This window comes from Citrus sinensis, chromosome 3 (assembly GCF_022201045.2).
Source record: "Citrus sinensis cultivar Valencia sweet orange chromosome 3, DVS_A1.0, whole genome shotgun sequence".
Taxonomy (NCBI): Eukaryota; Viridiplantae; Streptophyta; class Magnoliopsida; order Sapindales; family Rutaceae; genus Citrus; species Citrus sinensis.
In genome coordinates this window covers 23,838,900-23,865,725 of record NC_068558.1, presented here as the reverse complement: position 1 = coordinate 23,865,725, position 26,826 = coordinate 23,838,900, and the positions used below count along the sequence as shown (strand labels likewise).

The following is a 26,826-nucleotide window of genomic DNA, read 5'->3' as shown; positions in this document are numbered from 1 at the left end:
GAATAACAGAGGCAATGGACCTATTCCTCCAATGGTTCGATTGAGAAGGAGGATTGACCCCCTCATAAGTATTGCTCCAATTTTGCCTTCGAACATGGTTACTCCAAGCTTTCTTAGCAGTTGTGACTCAGATGATATCAGTGTAGGTAAGCTATTTGCTGAGAAGAATGAGTTTATATTACAATTACATAAGGTTTCCTTTAGGGATAAGTTTGATTTCAAGATTACACGGTCTACAACGACACGTTTCGAGGCTCACTGTTGTTCGGAATCATGTAAATGGCATATTCGAGCAACTAGAAGTTCGAACAAGCAAAATATTCCTTAGGTGGTGCAGAGAATTGACAATGTACACACTTGTCATAATGAGGTATTGGTTGATGGACGTCATCAAGTAAGGAGCCGGGTTGTCAGTTATATTATCGCAGATAAATATATTCAAGACAAAAGGATTTATACTCCGAATGACATAAGAGCAGATATGCAATAGGAATACGGTGTTCAGTTAACATACCAGCAGACATATCGGGCTGCAGAAGTTGGTCTTGAAATAGTTCGAGGCAACCCTGCAGAGACATACAACTTGCTCCCTAAATACTCTCACGTACTAACTAAAGCGAATGAGGGTACAGTAACTCACCTCAAGCGGGATGGAGATGGTAATTTCTTGTACTACTTTGTACCACTTGAATCTTTCATCAAGGGTTTTATGCAGTACATTCGGCCTGTTATTGCTGTAGATGGTACTCATCTCAATGGGTTATATCGTGGAAGCATGTTCGTAGCAACATGTCTTGATGGTAACAATCAATTGTATCCGTTAGCCATTGGGGTCGTGGATTCAGAAAACAATGATGCTTGGGAATGGTTTATGATGAAGTTACACGGAGAGATTAATGATAGACCTGAGTTGGTGATTATCTCTGATCAATACACTGCCATAAGGAGAGTCGTTCTTAAAGTATTTAATACTATAAAACTTATTAATAAACAAAAAAACAACGCACCTGAACCCCGGACGTAAAGCCGTAAAGATTGTACTTTTCAATGTTATGATCTGGGTTTTCCAACCGAGTAGTCTTAAATTTCTCGTCTTTCCCGTACAGTACATTGTCAAGACTCTCGTATATCATTTCCCACGACAAACGACCCCATGAACGCTTTCGGAAGTACTCTATATCATCTACTTCGTTAAGCCATGAGAAATTGATTTGACAGTGATTTTTTCATGCATTTAGAACTCTGTCCGCAAAATAAAAGAGCGCAATCTTTAATGCGTCAATATCGTCCATTGCCTCGAATTTTAACTTCTCAAATAATACATCAAATTCCTTAAGATTGATCTTGCGATGCACACCACCAAAATACATATTCCGTAGTCTATACACCGTTTTGTTATTTCTTAGTTCGGTATCAACACCATAGAAAAGTCCAATAACCAGGCACCATTCTACAATTGACAAGCGAATCAAATGCTCATCAATTTGAAACCATAACTGATCCTCACGGCTGTCTTCTTCATGGGCCACTTGCCTCAGTAAAAGATTGTGCAAAATTACCCCACTAAATGGAAAGTTTCGACACTCCAAGAAATGCCCATATATATCCTTCTTGAACAGATTCAACTGCCGCTTTGTTAATTTTTGCACGATGGCTTTTACGATCGAAGATAAATTACACATGCTTGAAATTCGACCCGAAAAGTGATCGACATAACGAAAATACATCCTGCCTAGTTCAATTTCTGATGATTCTGATTTCGCCATGTATCTGTAAAATTTATAACATTATTACATTGCATTTACAACAAAAATAAAAGAAATTGACTTGACGGAAAAAAAAAATTAAACCCACTGTAATTTGGTGCGACATCACAGCAAGCGCGCGCGCCCGCGCTGCTGCCCAGTGACGGGCGCAAGCTAGCGCCCTTCGCTGGACAGCGGTTCCCTTGGTGGGCAACACCATTCAACCCAAAACAATACAATCACAACACACTCCCAAAACAACAACAACCACCTCAAGCACCACCACCATAATTCTCAAACTACAACCACTATTATTCTAAAATTTCATTTTAAATTAATGAAATATAAATAAAATGGCTAACCTTGGTTTTGTTGAAGGCCGTAGATGGTAGATCGGACGCCGATAATGGATGGAGCCGCCGCTGACGAGGGCTGATGTTGCCGCGGACTATGGGTGTTTCTTCGGTTTGGAAGAGATGAGTGAAAGAGAGATTGTTGGGGGAGAGATGTGAGAGGGGTATTTTGGTTTGAAAGGTTTTTTTATGGCTAATGTTGATAGAAATTAGTTTGGGGGGTTAAGATGGAAAAAGCATAAAATTTTATGGTTATTGGTGTAAATTTCCCTATTATTTAATATCATCAACTATCAAGACGGCGACACTAACCGAAATCGATCTACTATTAAGCAGCCTAAATTACTACCCTTATATTAAAAAAGAGACTACTCTAATTTTCTTTTTAAAGAAGAAATCGAATTCCTGCAACTCTAAATCATTAAGCTATTAAGAAACCTATAAATTAGAGGTGGCCAAAGGTTTGGATCACTTCGATTCAGATCCAAATTGAACTGAAATATCGATTTTTATAGTTTTAATAATCCGAACTAAACTAAATTTATTTAGTTTGCTTTTTTAATTTTTAAACAGTAATTTCTTTAATATTTTCTAATTTTTAATTTTTCATATTAATCGGTCAATTTATTAAATTTTAAAAACTGAACCGAATGGTCAATTTAATTCTTTGCTTTGGGACATCGGTTTCCTTACCAAAGGATGTAACAATCCCTTTAGGCCCCATATCCCTAGGCCCCCAATCAATTCAGATCGGGTATAGACCTTCAAAAGCTTCAAAATTGAAAATAGAGACCGAATTCCTATTTTAATTAGGGATGTTTACGGATCGGATTTTGTGGATTGGACATCAATCCATATCTGATCTACGATTTTACGAATTATAAATTTTCAATCCAATCAAATTCAATCAACGGATTAGTGAAATTCAATCCAAATCCAAATCAAATACATATGTCTACGGATTAGATGAGAATTTGACTCAATCCATATTCAATCCACTATTTTATGGATTAGTTTGGAGACTAAAAATTTTTAATTTTGTACAATCCACAAAATAACTAAATAAAATAATTTTACTACCGATCAAATTTAAAATTAAATAAGATTTAAATTAATTAATTTTTTAAATAAAGTTAGAAAATACATTTAAAGTTTCAGAATATAACACACTAAAAAGAAAAAGATATCATTTGTTTAGATTAGTACATGAAAATTAACTGTTTAGAAAGATATATTTGTTTTTTAATTATTTTTTATTTTATATATTATCGGATAAGATATAATATAGTGTTAATGTAACTATATTTTAACTTATTTATCTACTAGTAAGTATTAATGTTATATTTACAAGTTTTATTTTTTAAGTAAATAAATACTTTTTAATTTTTAATTTTTTGTTAATTTATAGATTTTGATGGGTTTACAGAAGTAGATCAATAACCAATCCACCGATTGCGAATTTTTAAATTTTTAATCCAATTCAATCTATCAATTTACAGATCAAATTTTTATAGATCAGACGAATTAAGCGGATTAGATTGAACTCTGAACACGCCCACTCCCACTTAGGAATTATCAAAGATATCTCCGAATTACTTCTCAATTAAAAATTTTTGGATATCTCCGAATTAGGTTCGAAATTGCTTCCAGTTCAGTTCAGATTGAGAAATCAAGAATCTTGTCCCGAACCCGGCCCATTGCCCTCCCTCCGCCCCACGAGTAGGACCTTCAACAAAGACTTGGAGTAGGGACAACAAAGTCTGCACTGACTTACTAGTTACAGTCACAGTTACAGTCATAGTCGGCAATGTATTATTAATTTAATCGCTTCAACATTTACACGTAACTGCCTTATTTGTTTAATAACAGTATAAAATGACTAAAATGTCCTGATCACCTAGTATATAAATTCTTGAACAAATTCCACGCACTTTCTTTCCTTCTCTCACAATAATAAGAAAATAATTAAAAAAACATAAATCACTTCCCCCTTTTGTTTCGTTCACATGTCTTTCTCCGGCGGAAACTTCGGAGGCGCGGCCGCCGCAGCACCACCACAACAAGAACCGCAGATGTACTTCTGCCACCAGTGCAATCGTACGGTCAGGGTTACTCCGTCCCCGTCTTCCGATCTCGTGTGCCCCTCTTGCAATGGTGGCTTCATCGAAGAACTCGAAACCCCTAATCCTAGCGTTAACCCTAACCCCAATCCGATGGACGCCTTTTTATTAGACGATCTCTCAACCCTCTTAGGCATGGGCCCTACCCGCTCCTTCACTGACCCCTCCGAATTCAATCCTTTCGTCTTCCTTCAAAACTATCTTCAAAACCTAAGAGCGAACGGCGCCAGCATCCAATTCGTCGTCGAGAACAACTCCAACGTCGACCCGGCGGCCGGTGGCGCCGGGGCTGCGTTTCGTCTCCCGGCGAATCTTGGAGACTACTTCATCGGTCCGGGCCTCGAGCAGTTGATCCAACAGCTGGCTGAGAATGATCCGAACCGGTACGGGACACCGCCGGCTTCGAAATCTGCCATAGAGGCCCTCCCGAGTATCAAGATCAACGAGGCAATGATGAGTTCGGATTCTTCTCAGTGTGCTGTGTGTAAGGATAGCTTTGAATTGAATGAAGAAGCTAGACAGATGCCTTGTAAGCATATATATCATCCGGATTGTATTATGCCTTGGCTTGAATTGCATAATTCCTGTCCTGTTTGTCGTTATGAATTGCCAACTGATGATCCTGATTATGAACAAAGGCGGAATGGGAATGGGGATAATAATAGTAATAATAACAATAGTATGAATCAGAGTTTCAATCTGGGGTTTGGTTTTGGTGGTGGTGGGTCGGGTGGTAATGATGGTGAGAGTGGAGGGAATGCTGAGACTCCGAGGACCGTGGAACGTAGGCTTAGAATCTCATTGCCGTGGCCTTTCAATGCATTCGCCTCTCGTGCGGAGACTAGTGGAAACAGTGGCAGTGGGAGTGGCGGCACCAATGATGGAGATTCCACCTCAGGAAACAGGGGATCAGAGCCCAGACAAGAAGATCTTGATTAAGAAGGCATTGGTATTGCAATTGTAACCTTAGAACTTGCTACTTTCATTATTGGTTTTAGATTTTATTTTGATTGTTAGAAAGAATACCTGTCTATTTTTTCTTTTTCTGTTTGTAATTATGGTTAATTGTTCTGGGTAATTGTGTTATGCAATCTATAGTTCATATCCTGGAAGGTGGGTAGTGAGTGACATTGCGGTTGTAGTTATTTTGATTTTGTTTGTGCAAGTATGAACTTGCAATATATGCCTTGCCCAATTTTCATGGCATTGTTCATATTTCTGGCGAATTCATTTTCTATTTTCTAGGGATAATTGAATCTTTTTGCGATTGCCTTTCTTTTGTTTGGTTTCTTACAATAAGGGTTTTCCTCTCTGCTAGTTTTTGGTGGTTGTGGAGTCAATAAGATGATTTTTTTTTAGGACTAAGGCCAAGTTGCCAGTGTGAAGAGTAGAGTTTTGTACGGGAGACTCTTTGGTGATTGTGATTGCATTGTGCATTGTGTATTTATAGTGGCCCATTCTAATGGATGGATTTTAAGTTGAAGATGGCTTGGTTATGAGATTACATGAGTTCAGTCTAATTTAATTTTTTCCACATACAAAATTTGAGTGACTAATAATATCTTACTAGGGAAGATTTGGTGGTTGAAGTTTAGGGACTTATGCCATCGTAGTGAGGGAGGTTTAATTGGATGCACCTAATTACGAATGCTTGGGGCAGTTGTATTCTGTCTGAGGATAGTAAATTTGTTTGTCTTGGTGTTTTCCAGCTTAGTGTTATATTGGATCAAAGATAAACAGTTTGCTGTTGTTGTAAACCTCTGGCAAATTAGGCAGCAAACCTTAAATGATAGTAAGCAAAGAAGTTGAGTGCTTTAACTCTTTGCTTCTTCTTTTTTTTTTTTTTGGATCTCCTTTTTAAGTGAAAATTCACCTTTTACCGCTCCTTGTAAAATTTGTAATTTTATTTTATGGGTTCCTTAGTATGGTATCTGGTTGGGTTTTGGTAATTAACCACAAAACAAAAGTTAGTTTCTATACTGTGGCATAGGATGTGATCTGCTGTTTGGCATTTGGCTTGCTTAGCTTTTAATTTCTGGATGAAATTAGAGATCCTTTCATTGGTGCCCAAAACTTAGAGAACATGCATCAATCAATTTTTGTAACATGCGACTAGGAGTTACTATCCATCTAATATATTGGATAGTAAAAGAATCATTCTTGAGTTAATTCAATGATTGGGCATGACTTAGTGAATGCTTTTATTGTTTTTTATTTAAGATCATTGGGTAAAATTATTCTCTTTTCCATTGGCAAACCTCTTCATCCAAGATTCGGGACTCTTACTGATGATTGGTGCTAAATTGTATCCTTTTGGAGCTGTACATATGCCTTTTGATGCATGGGTTCAACTTGCTTCTTTTTTTTTTGTGTGTGTGTGTGTAGCACATGTTTCTGTTTAACATTCTTGAGACAGAACTAGCATTTTATCTTCTGCTTGAAATGAAACTAACCATGTAATTGAAGTTGCTATCAGGTTAAGGAAGGGTTGTATGTAACTTTGTTGTAAAATCCACCATCCCCTGTGGCTCAAAATTATTTTATCGCCATCCACAAAACTTTGCTTACGTATTCGTGACCCTCATTCCCTCTTTTTCAATAAACATCACTGCTCCCACAAGTAGGGTTCCACTTTACGCTCATAAGTTCCTATTGTAAATTAAATACCCACGCACAATTAGACATTGCTAGGTTGCAGAATTGCATATTTAACATTCTTTATTATCCCATATAGCTTCCAGTGATATTTAGAGGGCTTCTTCCTTCTACTTCACATCGACGACAATGTTCAAGGGACCTTTCACCCTTTATCCATGATTCAAATTGTTGAAGACATTAATCAATCTCCTCAAATTGACACTTTCTATTGGTCATGCTGAGCTTGACTATGACTATTTAAAAGCCATGGTTGTCATGGCTTCTCAAAACTTCTATAATTGCTCTCAAAGTGGTAGACTTATCCACCACGAATAGTTTATTGCACAGCCATGAAACCTTTTCTATGATTTGACAATGATCCAGTTTTGCATAAAACCTTGCTGAATAGCTAATTGTCACCGTCTATGAAACTAATGCCATTCTCGTGAATGCTTGCTCTCATCTTCTCCCTTGAGTGAAATAGAAAATAAGGATACATCAACTTCCGAACACTAGGTAGGCAAGAGGAATGGCAGATGTAAAATGTAGAGGCAGAGATTTGGAGAATTCAGCAAAATATAATTAATTTCTCAATTAGTAATCCTTGCGAAGTTTTGCCATTTTCTATGAGAACTAAGGTTCAATTCAAATGTCACTAATAAAAAAATTCATATGTTCCTCATCCTAATTGCAAAGATTGTCGAAATTTTACCATTGCATGTTTCTGGTATTATTGTCATCATTTTCACTACAGTACTACCCTATTGGAAAATGCTGTACTTTGTTAATTTCATTAAGTAGTACCATGGTTAAGTAATTTCTCTTCTTGGGAAATTAGTAGTGAACCCTGAAGAACTCTGGAATGGGTCTCATCACCTGTGCGGCATTTGTACAGAGTGCTTATTGTAAAGGCCTCTCCACTATCGAACAGAAGTATTTTCTTTTATTTTTCTCTCAGAAATTTAACATTTCTTTTCCGATAGCCTCTGTGGCACTTCTATTTACTTTTCATTTGTTCAGATGACAGCCGAGGCACTTTTATTTACTTTTATTTTGTTCCCACACAATTTTTGCAATTGGATTGATCCTGTGTTTCAGAGCTTTGCTTGGTGTGAACTTATCTGCCGGTATTCTATTTTGAGATTGATTGGTTATGATTTTGTATTTCTTGGCTTTGTGTTAAACATTACTTTAATTGGAATGATTAATATAAATTAGAGAAAAGGAATGGAAATAAAGTTTGCTGCAAGGTTTGATGTCCTTAACATTTACAGATTTATCTATATTGTAGCTTGTATTCCATCAATTAGTCTAGTTGACGGAAAAAGTGATGAGAAAGTGTGGAGGATTCACTTTGCTATTTTGAGGTGATCAATATTGTATGCAAACTAGGTTCACATTTAACCTCTCAACCCAGAAACTCTACTGCTTCCAAGCACTTCCATTTTCTCTTCAAGCTCTACCATTAATAATTTCTACACAATGAAGCACAGTACATGAACACATCTTCTTCTTCTTAGGTATATATGAACATATTTTATATGATCCGCAACTGGTATATGAGATTTTCATTATATGATCTAGTATGCTAGTATTCTTAGGAGGAAACCTGATTTTTTGAGCCAGATAGCAATTCTTTTGCTCAATTAGAAGAGAAACTCAACAGTACATTGTCTAAACTGGGTGTCCCTAATAGAGATAGATGATTTCTGAATGCATGGTATACTCAGGCTTGTTTTCTTTGTTGGGAGAATCACTTTCTCATATGGACTTGTTTTCAACTTTTTGTGTGTGCGCACAAGTGTGCATGCATTATGAATCCAACTCTTTCAATTTTTCCTTTTCCCATGTTCAACTTTGTGTATCCTCTTACAATGTGGAGTAAGATTTCAGTAGTGGTAAATCTGGGCTTCTGGGTTCATGTATTTTTTGCTCAATTGATGTTGATCTATACCCTGGGGGTATATGCAAAATATTTGGTATGTTCTGTTCTTTTATGAGAGTCTCTTGTATGGACAATTTTTCTCATTAAATCTGCTGTTGTGCTAAATTTATGTGGCTTGGTGTGTGATATACAACAAAAATCCTGATAACTATTTGTGAACTTTGAGTAGAGAAAGTCATTCGGTTTTTTGGTTTTGGCAGGGATGAAAGGCGATTCGTATACAGCAACTGTGGGTGCCATAAAAGAGGTGTTATTATTGATTAGTTTACAAGTGCAGTTTTACTATTCGGATAATAATCAATAGGTAAATGTGCATTTTGATGTTAGTATTAAAAATTTTTTACAGCTCAACATGTCCTGACAAGTTTGATGTGCATCATTTGCTTGCATATTTGTAAAAAAAGGAAAAAAGAAATTATCACCCTGGGACCAATTTATACTCTTGAAATATTCAATTTACATTTTCGTTTATTTTGAAGTTGCTTATGCTTGTTGCGCTGCGAAGTGTTTTCACTTTTGCGGTGATCAAAAGAATTGAATTCTGTGTTTGCATTTGGGAAATCTCAGCAGATAGTAACAATATGGGGTAAAAGATTCGGTTATTATTGATTTCAGATTTTTTGTTAAAACCAAGTGTATTTTTGTTACAAAAGATCTTTAATTATTACAATACCATGAGCATTATTATTTTTTCCTCTTCTTTTTCCAATAAAAATGCATATAATCATGTAACACTCATACTAAAGATTGTTGTGTTCCATTGAAGTAACAATTAACTAAATGTTGTTATTAGAGTTCTAAGTCTGATGATTAGTTATGGTTAAAACGTGCTCTAATCGAAGTTGAAGCCTGTTGACTGGAGCCAAGGTTTACTCGCAAGGACAAGTAATTGCTTTTGAACTCCCTAGCAAATGAGCTGGAAACCAAGGCAATTACTTCCAATGGATGCCCAAGACAAGTTAAAGGCACAACTACTAGTAAATCAATTATTCAAGCGAATAAGATGAAAAAACTAAGCTATAGTTCATATGTATTGAAGTAAGTCTTAAAATGCTGCTTGGGTTACAAAAAGAATTCCTCAAAAGCTGCTCGTATATTTCATAGCTACATCACGCAAGCCCGAGCAAACCCAGCAAAATCAAGCACAAACACATCAAAGTCCTATATACGCCACGTAGCTGTTATACTATAGAGACCTCCATATGGAAAAATACCAAAAAAGGTAGAAAGGTGCAGATACTGGAGCACTGGAAAATCAAAAACCGAAACCCATGTTTGATACCTTATGTTAAACGAACCAAGCTCAGAGAATATGGCAACACGGTAGGAAGATACGAGGAGTAAGTGCCCAAACCAGAAACATAGCAAACTTCATTCATTTTGTTTGTCTCAACATGATATAGGAAGATCTTGGCACACACCCTAATCAATAAAATTCCATCTCTAAAGGCCAAGGGATCCATCCATGGGTTTGAGTCAATAGTAGGTCGCCGTCTCACTCTCTCATGTAAATTGCAGAGGAAATTTGGATGTTCTTCTTCCAGCACCTCTAGAGTTTTCGAGTACTTGAGATTCCATTTAAATTCAAAGTAATCCTCTAGAAACCAGAATTGAAGTCCATTTTCAGAGATCATCACATAATACAGTTGACCATCAGATTCCCCGATACATGATTGATAATCGCTCTCGATCTGTGCAGCAGAAACCGGAACTGAAATCAACCAAGATAGCTCATTTTCTACATTGAACGTGAGGATTTCATCACCATCGGTCAACCAATGTAAGATCCCTCCAACATAAATGCCTTTGTTCTTGAGTAACTTGTCACTGCAATAACAAATCTCTTGAGATACCCTCCAGGCTCCAGTACTAGAACAGTATATGTCAAATGAAAAGTATAAATCTTCTGATGCAGTCTCAAATTGCCGCACTCTGACCAGTTTGAAATTAGTTGAACAGTCTACCATATCCTGACATGGGTCAAACACTAGAACAACGCTGTCTTCTTTATCAGGTTTGGTCCACTTTAGCTTGATCCAATCTTTGTTCACTGGGTTGCACACATAGATGGCTGGATCGCTAAAAGGGAAGCAACTGCGACAACAAACCAGCCCATTACATGAAGACAACACCACAACATCGTCTGGTAAGAAGCTAAAGACTGACTGTTGCAGTGCAGCACTTCCCAATGCAACAGGAATGTGTGTGATAATTTTGATATCATCCGAGCACCACTGGAACCTCTGTTGGATGAGAAAACCTACTATGGGTTCTAACGTTTGTGACTGAACCTTGATGAAAATGCGGTCTGATATAAGTCGGCACCAGCCTTTACAAACAGACTTTAATCTAAGCAAGCATTTTGCTGGCAACCGGGAGAGCACATCAAAGAAAACATCATCGTCCAGCAACCCAAAATTTTCAATTTCCTGAAATACAAAAAGAACACGTTGAATACAAAAATTCAGAACCTGTTACGTGTTTGGAAACAAAAGCAAGAAAGATAACAAATTCTGAGCTCCTAATCATGTAAAATAATCTCCTATAATAAACATAATTTTTCCCTGCATATTGTTAATTGTTCTGATTTAATGTTACTGTTAAACTACAAAGTTCTCTGCTAAATTAATGTGTTTGCATTAATTAATTGTAGCATGATAAATGGAATAAGTGATGAGGATTAGACTAGTAATCCATGACTAAAATTTGTTTACCTTGCGCTTTTTTCTTTCCAATTCCATACATGCATAAACCCCTTTTAACAAATTTTCTATTAATGCCCCGGCTTTGGGATGCTTCTTCTCTTCTCGATAAACTTCATAATATGACTGCAATGAAGTTATAAACACAGAAGCAATAAAAAAGCTCCCTCAGAAATATCGTAAACCAAAAGCTAGCAAAATTATAGAATCTCATCAATCAGAACCTCCATTCCAATTCGCATTGATTTTTGCATCTGATTAATTTAATAGGGTAAAAAGAAAAGTGAAATCAAAGGACAACAAATGATATGTAAGCTGTATAACTTAATTACTGGGTGTCCTGGAAGCTAACAAAAGCGATAACGCTAACCAAAACTCTAAGGCTGAACACCTTTCAATTCTCTTTTTGTCTCCTGAATGAACTGGAAAAACCAACAATCAGCACTGAAAAATTGTTCAATGCCAAGAAAATATGAAGGGAAGCTGTTAGAAAGAAGGGATTTCAAATTTAACTCTTCTATATCTTATCAATTAAGAAAATTTCTGGGTTAGCTGTTTGTTTAGGATATCACCAGTGAAAATTTATTAACATAGTAAGAGCCACTTTGCATAACAGCATTCACAAGCAAACTTAAATGCATGGTCAAACCTGAAATGTTTAGATTAAGAAACAAATTATAAGGTTCATTGCCATTCCACGATATCAATGCATTGTTTCTGTGATAAAAATGCATTACAGAAGAAACGATCAAAATAAATACATAAACTAACACAAACTACAAGTGTATTTAAGTATAAAATGAATTAGAGCGGGGTATATGCTTATTTACATTTTCTCAAACATGAACGTCCGTATGTTCTGAATTGCTTGAATTCTACATAAGAGTTACGAATGCACATGCCCAGAAGTATACATTTTGTAAAATGCGAATAACTCACTCCAAAAAAATATAATAGAAGTTAGAAATGCAGAATTTCACATGCATTAAATGGAGAATCATCATTCAAAACTGCAGATTTTCAATCCCTTGAACAATAAACAAAAACTTTTTCATCAGTTCAACAAAGCAATATAATAGTGATTAAAAGTTGCATTAATGTGTGACCGCACTAAAAACAATGTCTTTTATTCGAGAGATACCCGGGAAAAAGAAAAAAAAAAAAAAGAGAGAAGTTTGTCCTCCAAACCCATGATTAAAAAATTATGCAGAAAACAGAGGAACCCAAAAGCTAACTCTTCTAGTTTCATTTTTTTCACTCTCTATAGCAGTATTTCTTATAATCATTTTTTTTTCTTTCCGAATAACCAAACAGAGCTGAAAAAAAACATGCAATGAGACCTCAAAGCTTGAATCTCTCAGTGAACAAATAAAAAGATAAACCCATATATCAACTACCAGGAACATTTGCCTAAAATAGTAAAAAAATTCCGTTCTTTCTTTTCTCTCAACTTTTCAGGCCCTCCAAACAAAGTTTTAACCTTTAATGGACAACACCATCAAACAAACAAAAGAACACACACAAGAAAAAAAAAAGAAAAAAAAATTGGAGGTATAATGGGATAAAAAAAAATCAATCAAACAGTAAAAAAATAAAAAATATAAAGGATGACAACTTTTGCTTACCCAGGAAACCTTCAAAAGCAAATGCAAAAGCAGAGCTCACAAGTGCTTTCACTTTCTTTCACTGAAGCAAAATGCTCTTTTGTAAGGTGGCGTTTCAATTTTCTTGCATGCCAAACAATGACTGTGACTTCCTGCAGACACAAAATGGGACAAGAGACTCGCCCACTGTACTAAACCGATCAGATAATTAGAAATGGGTTCTGTTTTGGTGTCCTTTCAGTTCACCGTAATTTGGTGTTTTTGGTTTAATGATATTTTGATCAAACGGTTTCTAAGCTTCCTTTGGGTTATGGGTCCCAATCAAAGAGACATTCACTTATTTTTGTTCGAATTGTTAATCATAATAATATACTGATAAGTTTGGGATAATTCTTTAGCTACAATAATATTTCGTTCACAAATTTGCCTCTGCAAGCTCATGTGGATACAATATAATTTAATGAGTAAAATAAAAATAAAAAGTCAGTGTAATGAGAGGAATATTATACTTTTTATAAATTTTAATGCATCGGTAACTTATCGCTTAAAATTTGACCCAAAAAAAAAAACTAAAAAATGGTAAATAATGTAAGACTGTGACAATGATATAGTGACGCACGACTAAATGGGAATGGATGATGTGTATAATAATGATAAATTTTTCTTATGGACTCTCACCCATGTGTAATTTGTGATGTGTAAGTCGTGAGAATATTCGCAATGGTAACGTCTCACTCTAAGGCTATCTCCAATGTCACACTAAAATTAACACCAAATTATTTTTACGTTATTTTTAGTGTAAAATATTTTTTTATTGTAACACCAAAACCAACATCAAAATGGTGTTATGAATAGTATTACACCAAATATGGTGCAACACTATTCATTTAGTGTAAGGAAAAAAAAATCTCAAATATCCTTATTATTTTTTCTTATTTACATGTATGTTCTATTTTATATAATATTTTAAGTTATTATTATTATTATTTTTATTTCATTTTTTAATTTTTGAATATTATACTAATATTTTAAATAAAAAAATTCAACACAAAAATTAATAATAAAAATAAAATGCCAATAACATTAATTACTAGATTACATATTACAAAATTAAAAATACAAAATTAAATTAACACAAATTAAAAAAGCTATTACTACTAGCATAAATTAGAACAATTATTTAATAATCTGAGAGATCCTTATTAGATCCTCCAAATATCATCAAAATATTGGTCAATATTATTGGAAGTATTTTGAGATGCTTGGCCTTGCTGAGATCTTCTCTGTAAAATCTTAATTTGTTCATTTTGAAAATATTGACGTAAGCTCGGATCACTTGACGAATTTAAATCTTTAAGTAAAATTTTGTTTTCTTCACCATATGTGACCATCTCCAATTTTTTTTTTCTCATTTTGGGCTCGTATCATTTGAATTTGATAATTTTGTTGCCTATCTTCACTGCATTTTTTGAGAATGTCATAAAGTCGTCGATTGTCTTTTTTAATAGTATCAATAACTAGTGAATTTTGATCTTCAACTTTCCTTTTTCCTTTTGCCTTCTTTACTCCAATGGGTCGTTGAGTAGAACAATCGTCAACATGCTCATCATTTATATTTAGTGAAAATGATGATAGACCAGGAGATGCTGATGTTGGAGACTCCAGAGTAGGAGAATCTAATTGTGATGACACAAATTCGCTACTTTGCCTTTGAAAGTATGGTGTTGCAATGCTATAATCATCTCCAAATCTTTCAATATCTTTAAGGATAGGCCATACATGATCAAATTTGAACCCTTTATTATATTTGTTATCTTGTGCCAGTATCACCTTCGATTTAGCTACAAAATAATGTAATTAAAATGTTATAGATAAAAAAGTGTAAGATAAAAACAGTAAAGATGTAATATAAACTTACAATATCTTGTTCGGAACCAACGCTTTGATTTTGATTTTCAATTTTTCGAACGCATCCCCTCAGTTTGCCAATTGCAGCTAGAATACTTTGCATTCGTTTTTGCAAAGATCTTCTTGGTCGAACTTGAGTGGTGAACTCCGTTTAGAATTATTGTATTCAATTTCAACTCGAGACCAAAATGCATCTCAAGATTGATTTATACCAACAATGGGGTTTTGGGAAATATCAAAATATATATGACATAAGTGTATATCTTCTTTATGGGTGTATGAAGTACTTTTTGGAGTTGGAGCCACTTTATAGAATAAATGGTTGAAGAGATATGTTTGAGTGAAGTGAAGTTTACAATGGTATTTATAGATTAAAAAAAAAAACATATCTAATGGATGAAAATAAGTGAAATCCATCCAGCGGATGAAAATAAGTCAAATCCATCCAACGGATGAAAATAAGTGAAATCCATCCAACGGTTGGTATTGAATATGAGAGAATCCTTATCTTTAAATTTTGAATTATGTGTAGATATGATAAGATTGGGTAAAAGTAAATCTAATGGATGAAAATAAGTGAAATACATCCAACGGTTGATATTGAATATGAGAGAATCCTTATTTTTAAATTTTGAATTATGTGTAAATATGATAAGATTGGGTAAAAGTAAATCTAATGGATGAAAATAAGTGAAATCCATCCAACGGTTGGTATTGAATATGATTATGTGTAGATATGATAAGATTGGGTAAAAGTAAATCTAATGGATGAAAATAAGTGAAATCCATCCAACGGTTGATATTGAATATGAGAGAATCCTTATCTTTAAATTTTGAATTATGTGTAAATATGATAAGATTGGGTAAAAGTAAATCTAATGGATGAAAATAAGTGAAATCCATCCAACGGTTGGTATTGAATATGATTATGTGTAGATATGATAATATTAGGTAAAAGTAAATCTAATGGATGAAAATAAGTGAAATCCATCCAACGGTTGGTATTGAATATAAGAGAATCCTTATTTTTAAATTTTGAATTATGTGTAGATATGATAAGATTGGGTAAAAGTAAATCTATTATAAAAAAGATATACTTATGTGTACTAAAATTCATTCAATTTACATATCTTTGAAAATGAATTTTAATATTGGAAGTTCATCTCAGCACTTATCATATTCTTCATATTCTTCAAATTCTGATGGTGAAAATGATGATGATGTAAACCTAATAAATGATATTGAGGCGATCAATGCACATGAAGAAGCGATAATTAGTATGACTACGAACAACAATATTTGCATGGTTCACTATCTCAATCAACTAAACAACAAAGTGATCCATGGTGGCTCAGTTACTGGTTATATAACAATCAACCGCGATCGTGAAATGACTGATCGTAATTTGTTCAACGACTACTTCTCAAAGAACCCACGTTTAAATGATTCAATGTTTCGTCGTCGATTCAGAATGTCTCAAAATTTATTCAGTCGTATTACTAATGTCGTGCAAGGTCATGACAACTACTTTATGCAGCGAAGGAGTGGTGTCGGCAGACTTGGGTTATCAGGTCTTCAAAAATCACTGTCGTATTTTGAATGTTGGTATATGGCATTCCAGCAGATGCTACTGATGAGTATATTAAAATTGGAGAGTCTACAACAATTGAAAGTTTGAAGAGATTCTGTCGTGCAATTGTGGAAGTTTTTGCAGAGCAATATCTTAGATCATCTAACGCTAATGACGTCGCTAGGCTACTCCATGTTGGTAAAGAGCGTGGTTTTCCAAGAATGTTAGGCAGCCTAGATTGCATGCACTGGAAGTGGAAAAATTGTCCAACAGCTTGGGCCGGACAATATGCTGGTCGTAGTGGAACCCTAACTATTATTCTGGAGGCTATAGCTGATTATAATCTTTGGATATGGCATGCACATTTTGGTTTGCCTAATTCAAATAATGACATTAATGTGTTGGAGGCATCCCATCTTTTTGCCAACCTCGCTTCAGGTATTGCTCCTCCTGCTCATTATGTCATTAAAGGCAACGAATATAATATGAGTTATTATTTAGCTGATGGTATCTACCTAAAATGGTCTACTCTTGTACAAACTATCCATGATCCACGTGGTCCTAAAAAGAAATTATTTGCCATGAAACAAGAAGCATGTCGGAAAGATGTAGCGCGTGCATTTGAAGTCCTTCAATCACGTTTTGCAATTGTTGTTTGACCATCACGTTTTTGGAACAAACATGTGTTACATGATATAATGACTGCTTGCATTATTATGCACAATATGATAATCGAAGATGAACGTGATGTTAATGCAACAATTAATGATTGGATGCAAGCGCCAATAGCAACCGTTGATATTAGGGTATATGAGAATACTAGAGTTCAAGAATTTCTTGCTCGACACAAACAAATCAAGGATAAAGAGGCTCACATTACACTCCGAAATGCACTAATTGATCATTTATGGGATGAATTTAGTAATTCGAATACCTAGAGTATTATTATTGTTATTGTATTTTTCTATATTAATGTAATGTTTAATTTTCATAATGTACTAATTTAGTTAATTAAATGCAAATTTAATAATTTTCTATATTTTTTTGTTAATCGATATAAAATTACTTATTACTTAATTATCTATATTAATAGCAATATTTATTGTGTTAATTGAATTAATTCTTGAGAATTAAAAGAATAAAAAGAAGAATATTCTTTTTGGTGTAAAATTTGATGTAAATGGGTTGGAGATGAAATAGTAATTTAGTATGAAAAATGTACATTTTTGGTGTGGTGTTACACCAAAATGGTATGAAGCATTGGAGATGCCCTAAAAGCTATCACATATAAACCTCAAGATAATTGTTGTAATTATTAATCGCATTTGTGGTGTAGTTTATTGAGCAGTCGTAAGTTTTTATTTAATCTCAAAAGTTTTTTTTTTAATTTTATTGTTGTTTGGCATCACTTATTTAGACTATTACAATCATTCTAGTTTTCATTCCAAATATCATCATGAATGATCAAAAATTTCTTTTCAGCCGCTTATTTATAATTGGCATACAGTAAGTTATCATCTTAAAATCAAAAATTTACAAATGTATACTTCTATGTTAATATTTTAAAAATATAATATGATGTTTATTATTGGGTATTATAACGGCTAGCCTCATTATATGCTTTGCAGTTGTATTATTCTTCTCCTTCAATAACCTATGAAGGATATGAAAATGGAAATTTACAATAATTACTACATCAACAACGTAATGAAGATAACAATTGTAGTATGTTTGACTTGCATTTTGTTTAGCTTTTTTCTCCATCTTTTTGTTAAGCTTTTTTCTCCATCTTTTTGTTAGATTTGGCTTAAAATGAAAAATTGAAATGATGGATTAATGATAAATGAATATAATGTTTTTGATAACATAAACATTTTACTATTGTTGGATTTTTTTGATAATTTTTGTTAGTCTGGTGATTACAAACATAGTTGTAATACTAAATAAAGAATACATAACTTAGCACAAATCACAATCAAAATAACATTAATTTCATTAAACATCGCACTTTGTACATAATGAGGGGTACAATTTCTGTATTTTTACAAAATACATACTGCAATCATTATTCTTAAAATACAACATACAATGGATAAGATAAACAAAATACTACAATCATTTTTTACCTTATTAGTCTGCACAACTTTGTCGCATGCAAGCACTTCAATTGTTGCATATGTCCACAATAGATTTTGTAGTTTCTAATGTATTAATTAGACCTCTTTAGTAATTTTTCATGCATTTTCTTGTACCCATTGTATCCTATTTCAACATTCAATAAAGATTTATAAGATTTTCGAAACCATTTACTTGCTTTTAGCATTCAAGCCAAGAATAATGTATGCCTAACTTTCATTCTTTGAAAACAATATAACAGGTTTGAATAGGCATTTAGTTTCTACAATAAAAAAAATCAGATCAAATATTATGCAACAAACCAAAATAAACATGTTAGTTGATTTTTTTGCTATCATGAAATGAAATCAGAACAATTGTAATCCAGCATATCAAATTTTAGGTTGGTAAATGTCTAAATGAAGCCAAAACATATTAAAGAAAATAGAAAAATCAATACAAAATCCTAGCACATTAGAACCGACTCAAACAATAAATCAAACAGAGACATAATCATTGTTTAATTAGCAAGCTTTTACAATTTGCTTTGTTAGGAACAAATACAATATCTTAATTAGTTATTTTTTTTCTTTTTTTTCTTTTTTTAGCTTCAAAATTGTAGAAGGAAATTTTTCTTAAATCAAGCAAAAAGAGTGTTATACATTAGAGTGTATTTGAAGATTTTTTTAAAAGACTAGGGGGTGCCTTAGCACCTTCCGGTCATTATATGGATCCGTCCACGATTATGTATCGATCAATCAAACCGATAGAGCAGAATTTAAATTTAACCATTTCTACCACAATAATTCCAAGAATTATCTTAGATTAGAGAATTGAAATTTTCTGTTTTGAATTATTTGACAAAAAAAATGATACAAAAAATTGATCAAGTACGAGTGAGAGAGAGAATTTATCGTAGTGGTGGCGGCATCGCTTATATCGTATTTTTTCAGGGATACATAACAGAGCCAACAAAGCTACCGCCACAAATCCAATTAAATTTTCTGTAGGATGCTTATGGTATTTTTTTGGGGATACAACTTTTGTTGTAGGTGTCGGTTCTGGTCCATACTGTATGGTTTCGAAGCTGACAGAAAGACAAATGCAGGCGTTTACCTCAAAGTTGTAAGTCGTCAATGGTCAGTTGTTCGTCCCGAAATTCTGCTGTTTTGGGCCTCTATTCGGGTGCAGAAAATATTAAATAAAATTCATTATAACATGGCTTTACATTGTCTAAGTAGCATCAATTGATAAACTAATGCTTAGTTTCTAAATCTGATGCTCTAAAGAAAGTGAACTCAAAACAATTTGTATCAGTGGAGGGCAACAAAAGCAAATGAAACACTTGGTGTAAGCAACATAAAAGAAACATAAAATGCTAATTTCAACTTGCACTGCTATGAATATTTGTGCATACCCAGCAAAAATCAAGTTTATACATGTCAAACTTGCTACAATTTTCAAGTTTTGTAATAAAAATTGCATGGACTAAAGTAGATTGAAAAAGAGAAAACACAAAGCTGAGAGACTTTCTCGGACTTTAAAAATTCAAAATCCTAAATTGAAAATGTGTGTGTGTGTGTGTGTGTGTGTGTGTGTGTGTGTGTGGCCTTTCTTTAATGTGGATACCCTCATTCTTTTTAACGTAGATGCGCTTTTAAGCCATGGGTTTTAGTAAAGTCAGATTTTAATATTATTAGACTGCACAACTTAACAACATGCCTGTATTAAAAATATATAGGTGCCTACACGTAAGAATAATTATATAAACACACACATAAATTATTAAATCATATAGTTTAATAGTTCCATTATGCTTACACTCAGCTAGTACTGCTTCCATTAGTAGACCAAGCATGGTGTAGATGCTATTCTTCCCATCGAGCTAGTTGTTGTTCGATAAGGTCTTCTTTATCCATTATCTCTAGTTGCAGCAGATCCATATTTGGCCATTCTTCTCCAGGTTGTGCCCAACATGATGGGTCTTCTTCTGGTGGTTGTGGGATCCGTGGAGGTGTTATTTCTGCTTCTCTTCCATGGTTCCTAAGCCATTCATGGTATAGCTCCGTCATTTCAAGTTTATACCCTTCGTCTTCGTGAGGCACACCATTTCTTATTTCTTCTTTATAAAAAAGATTTGGTGTCGTCACATTGTTAAGTGAAAGAGTGCTATGAGTATTGTATAATGGCTGTATGTTATAGACTTCTCCCAATGCTTATCGTGCATGTAAACATTCATTCCACATTGTATGGTGATCATCTCTGGTATGATCATGGTCCACCATATTCTGTAAATTAGCAAATGTACTAGTCGGCACAAGTAATATAATAAAGATTAGAGTATCGTCCCACAGAGATTGTATATCCTATTAGCTACCGAAATTATTCTAACCCTAATTTATTTGAATAAACGAATAAGTGAATTTAGATTAAAAATTAAATAAAATAAAATAACTAAAAATAAAATAAAGATGAGGTGCATGCAGTAATAGAAATCACCAAGAGAATAAGACACTAGGACATCTGATTTCACCATAACCAATCCAATATAATCCTCCATCTATGCTATTAAAGTTTATTACTCATATTCACAGTGAATTTCCCTAATCTATTCAATATCCTCTGTCGAGTAATATCAAAAATATCTTCACATATTAACCCATTATATCTCTATGTGAATTTAAATGTACAAAGATTCATTGAGCTCTATGAAAATTCTTAGAAAAACTGTATGAATCACGTTGACACATCTCTATCTTTCGTTCAATTCATGGTATCCATTACACAAAGTAAAAATACATAAATCTCTTCTTAGTCTCATTTGTATCCTCAAATCATTCAAATATTGGCCAGATATTTAAAAGCATTAAGCACAATACTGAACACTCAACCATGGAATAATAAACTAAAAATAACACATATTTATGGAATTAAATCTTCATAGTTAGGCTACATTGTAGCCCTAACAAAACAAATTAGTTCATAGGAATATTAAGAGAATTCATAAATATTGTAGGAAACATTCAAGAAAGACAATAGAAAAGAGAGAAAGAAAAACTCAAGAATTAATCTCGGTGTCTTCTTCCTCCTCCAAATTGCTCTTGCTGCTCTTGATTTTTTTTTTCTAATTGGTGCCGCTGCTGTTTCCTTTCTTCTTCTTTTTTTCCTTGGCTTCACCCAATTTTTGCGACTGCCATCTCTCGATTTTGCTTCTGCTCCTTTTTATATTATTGCTCAGCCCCCAAATCCTTAAATCAAAAGGATTTAAAACAAAACAAACCTAGCTGACTTTTTAAGCCCATGCACGTGAAGCCCACTTAAATCAAATGCCAATGCTTTATGTAATCATTCACTTGACTTGTACAAATATCCAATAAATCTATAAAATTATTTGGTAATAAATCTAATAATTCTCCTTTAAGGATTATTCTTTCCTCTTTTCTTTCACAATCCGCAATTATTTCCATTAAGCGTTAATTTGTTTCATCTTTAAGCTTCCTTTCGTTTGAATATTCCCAATATTCCTACAGTAACAAAATATGGAAATTAAGATAAAAATTAATATAATAAAAGATAATTTAATATAAAATTAAGTTATGGAAGTATTAAAATAATAGATAAATTATGAGCACATCACACCATTTAGACTAGAGGTCGTTTATCTTATCCCGAAATATCTCTTAGCTTTACTTTGAGTATAACAGTTTGAGATATTTGATAACCATTGATTAGTTTCAATGTGAGAAGATCTTCAAAGACTAGGGCAAAGAGTCTGTCAAACCATCTTCCATAATTGTACATTCGGCTCTTGTGATTGACATGAAGATGAAACATGATAGCCATGGGATACATATTGATTAGCAACCAGAAAGCATAATATGTTTGTGGCATAGCACACAAATCACAAAATTTCTCCAATTTGTATCTTCATCAATAACATTATGGAAGTACAAATTTGGAAGACAAACTTATTCATTTTATCTATATTTTGATGTGGATTGAATAGCTAGAAGTGCAAAAACTTTTCTCCCATTTTCCTTGCTGGTTTCATTTCAATACAATTTATTAACGCCTAAACTCTTCATTTTGTATCATCAGAACTTGCCAGATAAGTTAGATGATTTCTGACCTTGCTAAATATTAGCTCTTTAATCTCTAGAGGAAGCTTCTCAACTATTTCAAAAGGGTTGTAGAAAAATTACGTTTCGAACCAATTTGGCAGTAACCTTTTACTTGACTCTAGTGAAGGTGACTTTACTGCAACTAGCATATCATACCATTCCAAAGGTTTCTTTAGGGACTGGGTACACCATGTTGGTGAGATTGCCATGATTGCTCTTGAAAGAAAATTTGCAACTATGTTGGATTCTCGTTTGATACATTTCACCTCGAACTTGAATCTTGTAAGAGACTCAAACTATCATGCTAGTTGAGGATATGGGATTTCTTCTTCTTTTCTTCTGAGTAATCCTTGGAGATACTTGTGATATGTTTCGATCACAAAAAGAGTGAGATAAAAATAGGTTTATACGGCCCTTTCCTATTCCTTTGATGTCATAGGGTTAAAATAAAAAACTGAAGAATTGGAACTTTTTTATTCCTTTGATTATTGCTAGCACTTCTTTCTTTGATGATGGATAATGATGTTGAGCTTCACTGAACTGTCTCGATTTATAGCCACAGACTCTTCTGTTTCCATTGGATTCTTCAATCATATCGTACTTCAATAATGATCACTAGCATCTATTTGCAGAATGAGGTGTCCATTATCATGTATTTTTAATAATAGAAGTGACTGGTGTTGAGTGTTAGAAAATGCATATTTATAAAGGAGAAAACCGTCATTTTACATTTCAAGTCTTACTAACAACCCTTACTTTTATGTATTTAACCTTCTTGTGATTTAATTACATGTGTTTTATTTTAATTAAGTATTTTATGTATTTTAGGGGCATTATAGTCATTTCACAATAAAGGAGAAATCAGACGGCAAAACGGACATCACTTTTGAACTCAGGACGGTCAAAAACCTTAGGAGGAGCATAAAAGGAAAAATGGCACTATTCACATGTACGGTACTATTCACGCGTACGGTACTGTATACGTTACTGTTCACGACACTGTTCACATAGACGGATGATGACGTGGCATTGACCGATGATGTGGCATTGACTGATGAGGTGTCACGATCCTGTTGGACTAAAATTCTTATGTACTGTTGATGGTGACGTGGCAGCATATTAGTGGACGAAAAATCTCGCGTACGGTGCATGCATCACACAGGATTATTTTCAACCAAACCGCGTTACTGTTCATCCGGGTCAAACCGCGTTACTGTTCAAAGTCGGGTCAAACCGTGTTACTGTTCATCCGCGTGGTCAAACCGTGGACTGTTGACTGATGACGTGGCGCAATCCTGAGCGTCCAAACTGTTTTTAATCCGATGGCCATGATTTACTCCATGTATCTATAAAAAGGGGGCCTCCCCCCCCTAATTTGATATCTCTGAATCCATTTTTGGACTCTGTTTTCTGTAATTCCCTCTCCATCTTGTATTTTCTTCGTATTTTAATAAATTCCTATTTTGCCCCTAGTTCAATTATGAGTGGCTAATTTTCTTTCAAGCTTGGGTTGAAGGTGAAGTCTCAACATGTGTCATGAGCTTAATTTGGTAAATTTATTTTCTCTTCCCCTCTAGTTTTTGTGGATGTTTTGACTTCTCGTCGACAAATAATACTAATCTTGTCTAGTACCGCCTTGGTTTCACCGGCCCTCTAGTATAAGATTATTATTATTTGGCACGATAAGCCCTTAGCACCATATTGATTAGAGCGTGGTTCATGAGGTGTGGATTCCCCCCTCATGATTTAATTGGCATTAATAAGGAATATTTAGCCCATGATGCATGTTGATGCGGATCCGAATACCCAAGTACGTCATTTCAATAGAATTATCTTCAGTCTATTCTCGCCATTGCAAGTCAAATTTTAGAATTTATTATCGCCATTTCAATTCCAATTTTAGAATAATTTAAATCACTTCCACCACAATTCCAACCACCCATTTACAAAATTAATTCTACATATAATTAAAATCCACCTCCTCGTGGGATCGACACTCGTCACCATTGATCTACACTACAATAGATTCGTGCGCTTGCGAGTACATTAAAATTTGCACAACAACTGGCATTTTTGCTTTAGTTCCTTTACTGCATTTGTTGCTTCTGCCGACCACAGTAAAGGCTTTGAAAGATTCTGGATATGATCAGTTGTATAGTTGATAATACCTAAAAATTGCTAGATATGCTTTCTACTTGACAACTCATCTGAAATTTGGGATGTTTTTCTACAATGTGTGGCTGTGGGATGATGTGTCCATTCTTGATGTGAAGTCCCAAAAAAATTCTTGATATGAAGTCCCAAAAAATCAATCTCATCAAGTCTAATCTTCATTTTAGATTTAGATAATATGAAGTCATGCTTGTATGTCAGTTCTTTGAACCTTGAAAGATGTTGGGCATGCTTCTCCTCACTGTTATTGAAGATTCGAGCATAATCAATGTATACCAGACAAAATTTTGATATATCTTGTATTCTTCATCCATTCTATGCTGGAATTCTGATGGAGTATTCTTTAGTTCAAAAGGCATTACATTCCATTTATAGTGTCCATGTAATACTATAAATATTGTTTTATGCTTATCTTCATCTTTGATCTCAATCTGCCAAAATCTTGACTTTATATCGAACTTTGAATAGACTTAAGCAGATGCTATCATTTACAAAAGATGAGTTCTTCTAGGTATAAGATACCTAATGTCCTGTAGGTAATCATTCAATTTCATGTAGTCAATTACTAATCTTTTCTTGTCACAGACTTGCTCTGAATGCTTGTTCACATAAAATGTTGGGCTGGCCCAATGAGAGTTAGATGGCCTAATGAGCTTAAGGTCCAAAAGTGATTGGATTTCTTACTTGTATAGTTCTTCATCATGAGGTATTCCCAGATGAAAAGTTGTCTGATGTGGCATAATCCACTCTTCTTTATATAGGAGTGAGACAAAGTACTTTTCTGTATACTAGACTTGTTTGCAACGTCTGCATAGCACTGTAAAAGTTTTTTGTGCTAGATTTCAAATTTTTGGACTTGAGATTTTTGGATTTTTCTCTTATCACCGCTCCCAAAAATGGATTGTTGCTCAACCCATGGGATCGTGAAAGAATGGGGCTTTTAATCAACAGGACTGGTGATTGTATACCCAAATCTTTTTGGATAGAATATAAATGGAGCAATGAAGTTGATGAAGTCTGTTCCAAGTGGTAGATCTTCTGCTAAGGAGTCATAAGTGAAGAAACTATGTCCGTTTACCAAAAGGTAAAAGTTTGATAGGTTTAATAGACTTATGACTGTAAAATTGATCACCACTTGCTGCTGTAAAATTAACTTGTGTTGCCACATGATACCATGTGGGTAAGCAGTTACCATGTATAATTGAAGAGATAGCTCTGGTATCAATTAATTCAGTGAAAGCAATCTGTTTACTGTTTGATAATTGGAGGATGGCCTTGACATATGGTTTGAATATTGGTGCAGACTGCATTGTGAGATCAATAGGCTATTCTTCAAATAACGTAAGGACTTGTTCATCATCTAAAGATTCTTCTGACTCATCTAAATCAATTGTTGTATTGGATTCTTGAGATTGCAAGTCAATTGCAAGTAATGCTTGTTCAGGATTGTCAGACCACGTGTAGTAATTATTATCAAATTCTGGATTTTCAATCAACTACAGTAGTTTGGTCAGGATCCACTTCTTGGATATACATTGCTTTGCATAATGTCTCTTTTTTCCACAAATGAAACACATGTATGACTTTTTCTGGAACTTCCGTCTTTCACAAAGCAGTGCTTCTTACTTTTGTATGGTTTCCAAGCCTTCTTTTTGTTGTTCTGGAATTTTCTCGAACAAGAACATGAGTTGCCTGAGTCATGGCAAACAAATTTGTTGGGTTTGTCATTGCAATATTTGGATAGAGAAGTTTTCTTTATGTGCTTCATGTGCTTTCTGAGGTCTTGGCTCCTGCAATGATTCTAGATCAGTTTTGTAACTATCTAATACAAATG

General features: G+C 34.1%; 2 protein-coding genes and 1 pseudogene across 6 annotated transcripts; 2 read left to right on the top strand and 1 right to left on the bottom strand.

Annotated features, from left to right (window-relative positions):
- The first annotated feature begins 4,026 nt into the window (after positions 1–4,026).
- LOC102608499 (E3 ubiquitin-protein ligase RING1) lies at positions 4,027–9,278 on the top strand. Of its 2 annotated transcripts, XR_003062734.2 has the most exons (3): positions 4,027–5,167; positions 7,694–7,788; positions 9,001–9,278. XR_003062734.2 is itself a non-coding variant. In XM_006493352.4 (2 exons), the coding sequence occupies exon 1, from the start codon at positions 4,105–4,107 to the stop codon at positions 5,155–5,157; it is 1,053 nt and encodes a 350-aa protein (XP_006493415.2). In that variant the 5' UTR covers positions 4,028–4,104; the 3' UTR covers positions 5,158–5,167; positions 9,001–9,278. The 2 variants fall into 2 exon arrangements, 1 of the variants encoding a protein (XP_006493415.2); XM_006493352.4 differs by lacking the exon at positions 7,694–7,788 and having other exon boundaries at positions 4,028–5,167.
- Positions 9,279–9,799: 521 nt separating this feature from the next.
- Positions 9,800–13,423, bottom strand: LOC102608007 (F-box protein At5g49610-like). 4 transcript variants are annotated; one of them, XM_052437556.1, is made up of 4 exons: positions 13,128–13,423; positions 12,152–12,219; positions 11,515–11,628; positions 9,800–11,229 (listed from the first exon to the last, which is right to left on the bottom strand). In XM_052437556.1, exons 3-4 carry the CDS (start codon positions 11,539–11,541, stop codon positions 10,084–10,086), a joined length of 1,173 nt encoding a protein of 390 aa, XP_052293516.1. In that variant the 5' UTR covers positions 11,542–11,628; positions 12,152–12,219; positions 13,128–13,423; the 3' UTR covers positions 9,800–10,083. The 4 variants fall into 4 exon arrangements, with proteins under 4 accessions (XP_052293516.1, XP_052293517.1, XP_052293518.1 ...); XM_052437557.1 differs by lacking the exon at positions 12,152–12,219 and adding an exon at positions 11,835–11,946 and having other exon boundaries at positions 13,128–13,422; XM_052437558.1 differs by lacking the exon at positions 12,152–12,219 and adding an exon at positions 11,835–11,924 and having other exon boundaries at positions 13,128–13,422.
- Positions 13,424–16,152: 2,729 nt separating this feature from the next.
- On the top strand, positions 16,153–17,522 carry LOC107174592 (uncharacterized; annotated as a pseudogene).
- Positions 17,523–26,826: the final 9,304 nt, after the last annotated feature.